General features: G+C 50.2%; 1 protein-coding gene across 1 annotated transcript; it reads right to left on the minus strand.

Moving 5' to 3' along the window:
• Positions 1–5,925: 5,925 nt before the first annotated feature.
• VENTX (VENT homeobox) lies at positions 5,926–7,434 on the minus strand. Its single transcript, XM_020973046.2, has 3 exons — positions 7,200–7,434; positions 6,431–6,657; positions 5,926–6,300 (listed from the first exon to the last, which is right to left on the minus strand). Exons 1-3 carry the CDS (start codon positions 7,432–7,434, stop codon positions 5,953–5,955), a joined length of 810 nt encoding a protein of 269 aa, XP_020828705.2. The 3' UTR covers positions 5,926–5,952.
• Between the last annotated feature and the right edge of the window lie 2,079 nt (positions 7,435–9,513).

Consider the following 9,513-nt stretch of genomic DNA (forward strand, 5'->3'; position numbering starts at 1 on the left):
AGGCACTTCTTTTTCTGTGCTTTACAAATATTACTTCATTTGTACCCCACAATCACCTTTGGAGGTAGGTGCTATCATTATCCCTGTTTTACAGATGAGGAAACTGAGGCACACAGACAGTAACTGATTTGCCCAAAGTAACACAGCTAGTATCTGGGACCTGCTAGATGATAGCCTGCTAGCCCATCTCCAGTGTTTACTGAGTCTTCACTCTGCACCAGGTGATTTGCCAAGTAGTTGGAGATACAGACAAAAGCAAAGACAACTCCAAAAGCTGACATTTTAATGAGGGGATACAAGACAAGGCATAAAGAGAAGCTGGAAGGGAATGGGGAGTGTATCTGTGCAGAGTGAAGTCAACATGATCAGGCAGTTTGTGAAATGCTGGTCCAGGCTAGGCTGGGGATGGCTTGCTTAGGAGAGCAGACCTATTAGGGGTGGAAGCATCTCTTGGGGGAAAGGCTACAGAGCTTGCTCTCTCTATAAGGCAAGAAGTGCACATGAACTTGCAGAGCAGAATTGTTCTTCTATTATTCCCTTGCAGGAGAAGCTTCAGTGGCTCCCTGGGACTTCTGGGATTGATTTGATCTCACTGAGGTCATTATAAATTTTTTTCCCTTGCTAGATCTAGCTAACTCAAGCCACCCTAGTTTCTAATAATAATAGATAACATTTCTATAGCATTTTCCTATTTTATCAATGAGGAATCTGAGGCAGACAATGGCTACATGACTTGCCTAGGGTCATACAGCTAGAAATCCCGGCAGGATTTGAATTCAAGTTTCACTGACATCACAAGCATCTCACAATGGGGATGCCTCTTCCCTCAAGGGACCACCCTGCAGTGCAGTGGGGGAGGGGAGTCTGGTTGAGACTGGAATCCTAGGAGGGTGGAGAACCTCCCAGCCATTTAACAGCCTGAGGTCAGGGTCCCGTCCACCCAGAGCCCAGCCTTCACTTCTCCCTCACCCCACCCCCACCTTCTTTTCTCTTCCTCTCAAGGCCAACAATTGACCGAGTTTCCCAACTTAATTGACACCTAATTGTGGATCAAAGCAAGAGATAATGGGCCACAATTGCATCTAATGGCCTAGGCCTGGGAGCTCTCCGGGGCTTCTCCTTAGAAGGATCTCTGATCCCTCCCAGGAAGGGTAAACAGGTCCTTAGCTGGCTCCTCTCTGTCTGGGCAGGCAGCCTTCCCCAAGTCCAAGGGGTCAGCTCCCATTGGGTGGGGTATTGGCTAAGAGATTGTGCTTCAGGCAACTAGGACAGATTGGGGAGAGGACAAGGGACAAATGACCTCTGGAGGACAGAGCCAGCCTGGGCCTTAGCCTCTGCTGTGCTTCGAAGTCAGTAAATATTTCTTAATGTTCAGAGCAGGTCCTGGCCTCAGTGCTGAGAATGTTGATGTGCAGGTGTGTCCAACTCTTAGTAACCCCTTATGACATTTTCTTGGCAAAGATGCTGGAGTAGTTTGCCATTTCTTTCTTCAGAGGTTAAGTGACTTGACCAGGGTCACACAGCTAGTGGTTGTCTGAGGCTGTATTTGAACTCAAGTCTTCCATCCTTCTATCTACTGAACCATCTAAGTGCTGGGGTTTCAAAAGAGGAAAACTGATCTAGGCCTTGCCTTTGGGAGAGTTTATATTTGGGGGGGGGGAAGGCAGGGAGGTGTCTTCTGCCTGAGATAAGCTCCAGGAGTAGCTGGGGAGTGATGAAGGCAAAGGAGCCTATTAGACGGTGGCTCAAGGGCAAATTGGAGGACAGTGAGGGTCCCTTTTCCAGGAGTAAGGGCTGGAAGTCCAAGAAGCTGGCTCCCAGAAGAAGGGAACCCCCAAACTAGGCCTTTAAAGAAGACACAATTGCAACAGGTGGAGATGTGAAGGGAGGACACTACAGGATCCCTAGATCACCTTTTCTTCCCCCAGCATCTGCACATCCGTCTCTTTCTGGCCCCTTCCCATATCTCTTGGGCTCATGTGATTCGAGATTGTGCTGTGGGAGAGAACTCTAAGGAGCAACCCCTGAGAGCTCCCAGGTCTAGGCCATTAGCAGCAATTGTGACCTTTAAGTTCTCTAGCTGGCACAGGATTCTACCCTCCAGGAGCCTGGACTATGTGACTGATTCTTCCCGGAGCAAACCATGATTGAGGGTGGGGGGTGGGGGGGTGTTGGTTAGTCCTGTGTCTGGGGGCTGTTCTAGCCTCCTGAGGAAACCTCCTTACCCTTCCTGTGAAGCAGCTTCTATCCTCCTCCTCCCTAAGCAGAGCCTATGTCCCATGGCCAAAGGAGCAGCCCCATGCTGCTGCCCAGCTGGCATCCTGACCTGGCTATGTCTGACAGAACGAATGGAGCTGGAAGCCCTGTTGGATGCCCACCCTCCTGCCCCAGGGATATTGGCTGCCTGCCACTCAGCCTCCTGGTGGGATGCCTGTGTGTGGTGTGTGTGTGTGTGTGTGTGTGTGTGTGTGTGTGTGTGTGCGCGCGCGTGCGCGCACATGCATGATCACATTGGATTGAGGGCAGTGGAGGTAGGGAGGTCCAGTCCAGGTGCTGTTTCTTCTTTTAGGAGTGGATGTTGAGGTTGAGGTTGACCTATGAGCCCTGGGTCACTGAGTGAGCCTTGGGCCTGTGGGTGAAGAGTGCAGGGTCAGGAAGTAGTCTGGGGCTGGAGTTCTGGGGTTCCTTTGTTATTCTGAGAAATGATTGGTACCAGGTTAGTCCTCAGGCAGGGGTGGGGGTGGGGGTTGGGGTGGTGGCTTTGACGTCTAAGGGACTTCTCTGTCTCCAGCAAGGTGCCAGATTTCCCGGAAGGATCAAAGCCCCCAGAGAAAGCACCTGGCCTTGGCAGTCCAGTCTCTGAAGTGAGAAAAGACCTCTCCAGAGACAAACTTGGGGTGGGAATGGCAGAACAGAGACCCAAGAGACTGAGACCCATAGACAGAGGCAGAGACTGAGAGGAAAGACAGACAAGAGACCCAAAGCCAGGAAGTGAGAGAAAGAAGAGAGGAAGGGGCCTTTCTCAGGAATCTAATTACAATACATTAATGGACAGACTTTATGTAGAAAGGCAGCTGAGTACCGGGCCAGGGTGGAAGGGTTGATATGGAGGGGACAGAGAAGTAAATAGGTCCCCACCCCTAACTGAGCTTCTCTAAGGACTCCTTGGCCTTGAGAAGAAAGGTCTTGAACCTCCCTCCTTGCTTCTGTCTTCCCTTTCTGAAAAATCCCTCAGGACATGGTCTAGCTTAGAGGGAAAAGGCAGCTCCTGCCTCTGGCTCCTGGGAGCTCCCAAGCCTCTGTCAAGCTGATGAAGATGAAATTCTCAAGGTCAGGAATCACCTTTTCTTTTCTTTATTGTATCCCCAGCACCTAACACAGTGCCTGGCACATAGTAGGCACTCAATAAATTTTTTAAATTGGAAAAAAAGAGAACCCAGAAATAATTTTTTAGAAGTCAGAATGCTTGCCTGCCCACAATTCTGCAGCAACCTTCCCAAAGGGAAGTCTGGCCAGGCTCATGAACCACAGGCCTGGTTACTTAACAACAGGATCAGAAAAAGAGGCATGAAGTTGGATTGAGATCTGAGAGACAAAATTCCTCTTTGAGCACAATGTTGGGCATTGACACCTTCTGCTCTCCTTGTCCTCCTAAGGCATTGCTTTCTGTTGGGGACTTCTTGCTCTGGCCAGAGATTGAATAGTTAGCGCCTCCAGGGTGACAGGGGTGACAGGGTGGGTTACAGCTGGGGGCCCTGAAAAGTGGCTCTCCTTCCTCCATCCACATTTTTGGAGGCCTTCAAGGTACTGACTCCCAGGATAAGTCCTGTCCTCCAGACTCACCTCCCTGACCTTTCTGGAGATGAGATAAGCTACAGTATTTTCCCTGTGATGTAGGTGGCATTGTCTAGCTGAGGCCAGAGCAGACCCAGACCTTCCTTTCCCTTCAGTCTTCTTCTTTATACGTCTCTATTGCACCAGGATAAAAATAGAAGACACTGCCAGGTTGCCTTCCTTCCGCTCACTTGCTGAGAACAATATTGCTCTAGCACCCATGTGAACTTGTCAGTTTGACAAACACTTCTTTCCCATAAGTCACTTACTAGGCAAGCTGCCATGCATTCTGCAGCCTTATCATTTAGAAAATGGGGCTCACCAGCCCCCTCTCACAAGGTGGTCCACTATGAACTGTTCCCTTCTCTAGACCTCCCTACTAGGTGGCCCCCATGCCTGGGATGCTTGCTGTCCTCCATCTCCACCTCTAGAGCTCTGGCTGTCCTTCAGAAGTCAACTTATTGATCTCTGTATTTGATCAACCGACATTTGTTAAGTGAGCACTGTGGGCCATTCCCCATGAGCCCTCCCTGCCTCAGTCTTCCTTTAAGTTCAGTTCAGATTCTATCCTCAGCTTGTGTGTAACTTTTCCTGACATTCCCCTCCCCCCTCAGCATGTGTTTTAACTTTTGTGGGGTGTATTTTTTCATATGTATCCCCAGGCCCAGCACAGTGGGTGGCACATAGTAGGCACTTTATTACTAACTGCTCATTTAAAGATGTCAGACACCACTTTTCCTTTCAAGGTGCTACCTGTGTTTCCCACACTTCTGTGGGAATGGTATGTACATTGTCTCTCCCATTAGAGAATAAGTTCTGTGAAGTGAGGGGACTGCTTTGTCTTCCTGTCCCAGTCATTATCCAACACAGCACCGACTAAGGCTTGAAATAAATTCCTGATGGCTGGTCTAGAACCAGATGATGCTTAATCTTGAATGACTGTATCGGGGGATCAAGCAGAAGTGTACTGGGTCAGGGTGCTAGGGTGCTGCTCTGCACTCACTGTTCCCTCTCCTTTGACCTGAATGCAATCTAACTTACCTGGAGTATCCATTCGCTTCTGGGTATTTTAGGCAGGAAGTAGCTGAACAAGCTAGAGCCCACACAGCTGAGGTCTGGAACAGCCCCAGGGTCTGTGGGACCCTTCATTCTCAAGCCTGACCAGTTTGCAAATACTGATTCAGCCTCTAGCCTTGGTAGTACCTAAATTCTGAACCCCAAGGTAGGCAGGAGTCAGTCCTATAGGGTAAAAATCTTGCTTTAAATTGTGGTTTCGGTTAAAGGGGCCTCAAATTGAGTGGAGGGATTGCTCATTTAGGGAGTCCCTCTTCATTAGTAGAGGAGACTGCTCCTCTTTTTCTCTGCTCAATCCTCACCTCAAACTATGCAGGGACCAGATTCTTCCCTGAGTGGGGGGGGGGGGCCGCGTAACTTTGGCTCAGAATCCCCAGCCTAATTTGTTGATGAGAATCTAACCTCTTGCAAATGAATTTAATTGCCTTCCCCTATTACCTCCAGGTCCAAACATGTGCTGCTATTCAGCACTTTTTTTTTTTATAAAGGGCCTTCCCTTCTCATTAGCCAGGATGATTTTCACACATAGCAAAGAACCAAACCGCCCCCATTTTCCATCTCCTGTCATTGCCTTATCTTTTCCTAGAATACTCTCTCTCTCCTTTCACCTTGAGTTTTGAACACCTCCTGCAGAAGATGACCCCTCCCCCTTCTTTATAATGGTTGCTAAGTGAAAGTTTCTCCTTTCGAATGGAATCTCATCAGAAGTGGACTGCTTTCTTTTGCAAAATGTCAAATTATATATGCACACATAAGACGTGTTAAAAACCTAACTATTCTTTAATATTTCCATAAATAATTCTTTCTGTACATAATATACTTCGACAAAAATTTGCAAATATATATATAAGTTCATGTTTGGAGAGCCTCCAGTGGGGCAGAAGCTAGAGGAAAGAGAATTCTTTCACCAGGTCTTCTGTCTCAGACTTTTGTTTCCTGGAGACTTCCTGTCTGATCAGGTCCCAACCGACCCATCCTATCCAGTCCCTTATCTCTTCTTTCTCAGTACCAAAAATCACCCTCAAAATGGGCGGGCCTCGAATGTCACAATGCCCTCAGGAAGGAGGCCTGGTCCGGGCAACCGCTCAGCAAACAAGCCAGCACCGACGGGATGGCAGAAGGGGCCACTTTGCAGGAGCTGGGGGGTAAGGGCAGAAGGGGCAGAGGTGGAAGGGTCAGGCCACCAGCAAAGGGCTCCTGGACAAGGCTGGGGACTCGGAGCTGCGGTGAACTGGGGTAAGCGTATGGCAGGCCTGGAGGCGGCATTGGTGCAGAGCGCAAAAGCAGGGGGCTGTAGAGGTGGAGGGGGAAGCCTGGAGGAGGGTCGGGGGGCCTCAAATCCTGCAGCTGGCGCTTCAGCTTCATGCGGCGATTCTGGAACCAGGTTTTTATCTGTGGGAGCCCAACAAACCAAGCCTGAGCATCGCTGCAGGCTGGCGGCCAGACCGCGGCTCGAGGGTGAGGATAGGATGGGGTGTAGTGGGAAACTCCGGCCCCCCACGCCCCCAGTCCCACTAGATACCTGAACTTCTGACAGCTGCATCTTGCCGGCCAGTTTGCGCCTCTCAGCAGCGCCCAAGTAGTGGTGGCGTTTGAAGGAGCTCTCCAGAGTGCTGATCTGCTTGGTCGTGAAAGCCGTGCGAAGGCGGCGGGCCCCCCGGCAGTGGGATTCGCGGCCTGGGCCCTCTGACAGCCCGCAGCTACCAGTGCTGACCTCAGGGGAAGCCTTCTCGTCCACAGACCAGGATTCTTGGGAGAGAGGAGGCTCTTAGGAGGTCTAGGCCTTCCCACCCAGACCTGTAGCCGCGCCCTCCCCGGGGGGCCCTAGCATCCATGCAGGTCAGGAGGCTAAGAATCTGTCCAAATGGCAGTTTGCTCTGTTAGGGAGGGTCAATGAAGGCTGGCGGGTAAGCTAAGTGCTTCCTTACTAGTCAAAACACGTGGCCCTGAGTGGGGAGCTCCCCAAGTGACAGGTAGAGCAGCCCAGAGTACCTCGCCCTCTAAGACGACCTGACCCTGACCTGCCTGCACCCTCCTAGCTTCTGGAGGAAAGGCGGTCAAACAGGAATCCAGCTCTCCCGGAAACAGTGACTTCCCCTATTGGGTGGGCCTGGTCCAGTCTAGTCCCATACTGTCTCATCCCTTCTAGCCACCCGTGACGCCCCTTCCCCTACCTCCTCCCTTACCCCACAAACACAACTCTTTTCTGTGTTTCTGGCCTTTGTCTACACCCCGTCCTCATTCAGGATTCCCTTCTCTATTGACCCCCCACACTCGGAGAGAGCACTTACTGACTGAGGAAGACCCTCCGACGGCGGCGGCGGCAGGTAGCTCCAGGGGCCGGGAACTCATGGAAGGGTCCTCTGACCCTGAGGTGTCAGGGGATCCTGAAAAAAGATCCCCCGAGAGGACCTGGGGCCTTGGGCCTCCCCTTAGGGAGGAAGTGTCAGAATCACCTTGGCCAAGGTGTGAGAGCTTTTGGCTGCTCTGGGAGAGCCATTCCACAGAGAATGGAGCCTTCGTCATGTGGAGGACAGTGTGTAGACACTGAGGGGGATGCCCTTTGACTCTCAGGGGAGAGACAGGGTGAGACTTAAATAAGCTGTGGACTGGCTAAGGGCCCACCCCCCCAATCTGGCTTGCATAAACAAACCTCAAAGGCTCCGATAAGTACCACCTAATTGTCCTACATTCAGCCCCACCCCGGGGGCCCTTCGCACTTCGGCTGGCTCCTAGATGTCTGAGTTCCTTCTCCGGGAGGTTACATCCCTGTAGTTATATCCTCCTTTTCACTTGCACTCCCCCTCCTCCTGCAGAGGACTCCTTAGTTCTCACCCTACCCATCCCCCATATACCTCGGCCCAAAGAGGATGCCGAGAAAATGGTTCTTCCAGGTCTCCCTCCCTTCAAAAGCCCATTGGGCTGGAGAAGGGGTGGGGAACCCCCATGTGGCCCTCTAGGTCCTCAAGTGCAGCCTCTAACCCTAAATGTCCCTGGGCCACACTTGAGGACTTAAAGGGCCACATGTGGCCTTGAGGTCGCTGGTTCCCCACCCCTGGGCTAGAGGCTTCAGTCTGGCTCAATCAATAAATAGTTAAAAACAACAACCACCACAACATTTGTTAAGGGCCTACTTTGTTCCAGGTACCCTGCTAACACTAGAAGAAAGTAGCAGCTGCCGATCTTGCCCAGGAAGTCCCATGTTCATCCATTCTCCCAAGGAAATGCATTCTACAATTTGAGCAGAGAACATGCAGGTATAACCCGATCACTGACCTGGTTTGTAGGTTAGTTTAGAGGCTTGGGGGTGGGGTCAGGCAGGGAGCGGCTTAGAGTCCAACCCATCTAATAAAGCCAATGGTAAGGACACTTCCATGTGTTCCTCTATAGCTAATTCGTCCTTTTCCCTAGTGATGTGCATCTACAGATATGTGCATATATACATTGCTGTTGTTCAGTCATGTCTAATTCTTTGTTTTCTTCACAAAGAACGGCGGTGGTTTGCCATTTCCTTCTCCAGTGTGCCTATGGGCACTTCAGCCCCAGAAGAATCTCAATCTTCTATCCCTCTACTATTTTGCTTCTCATTAGCTCCCAAGTATTCAGTTCTCATCTTTATGCTGATGATTCTCAGATCTATTTATCCAGTCCTAATCTTTCTGCTGACTTCCAGGCTCTATCTCCAACTCCCTCTCATGATGTATGTCCTGTAGAAATCCAAAACTGACCTCATTATCTTCCTCCCAAAACTCCTCTCTTCCAGATTCCAAACTTCCCTATTACTCAGAAAGGCATCACTATCCTTCTAGGTCCCCAAGCTCATATTGTAGGTGTCATTTTCAGCTCCTCACTCTGTCTCACCTCCCATATCCAATTGATTACCAAGGCCTCTTGGTTTTACTTTTGCCACATCTGTCACATATGCCCCTTTCTCTCTTCTGATAGCATCTCCACCGTGGTGCATGCCCTCACACCTGGATAACTCCAATAGCATTGGTCTGACTGCCCTCTCTCCCCACTTCAGTCCATCCTTTTCTTATCTGTGAAAGTGATCTTCCTAAATCACAGCTCTGACTAGTCTCAGCTCCCCATCACCTCCAGGAGCAAATGTAAAATCTTCTGTTTGTCATGTAAAGCCTTTCATAAGTGGCCTCTTTTACCTTTCTAGTCTTCTTCCACCTCTCTCTCTCTCTCTCTCTCTCTCTCTCTCTCTCTCTCTCTCTCTCTCTCTCTCTCACACACACACACACACACACACACACCCTTTCTCTTTCTTATTTCCCCCTTTCTCATATTCTTTCTCTCTCTCACACACACACTCATATACACACCCTTTCTCTTTCTTATTTCCCCCTTTCTCATATTCTCTCTCTCACACACACACTCACATATATACCCTTTCTCTTTCTTATTTCCCCTTTCTCATATTCTCTCTCTCTCTCTCTCTCTCTCTCTCTCTCTCTCTCTCTCTCTCTCTCTCACACACACACACACACACACACACACACACACACACACACACACATTGTGATGTAATGGCAGGGCCTCCTTGAACTAACACACTCTCCTCTTAGCTCTGGGTATTTTCGAGGGCCATCCCCAGTG

Source organism: Phascolarctos cinereus, unplaced genomic scaffold (assembly GCF_003287225.1).
Source record: "Phascolarctos cinereus isolate Bilbo 61053 unplaced genomic scaffold, phaCin_HiC Scaffold_3;HRSCAF=262, whole genome shotgun sequence".
NCBI lineage: Eukaryota > Metazoa > Chordata > Mammalia > Diprotodontia > Phascolarctidae > Phascolarctos > Phascolarctos cinereus.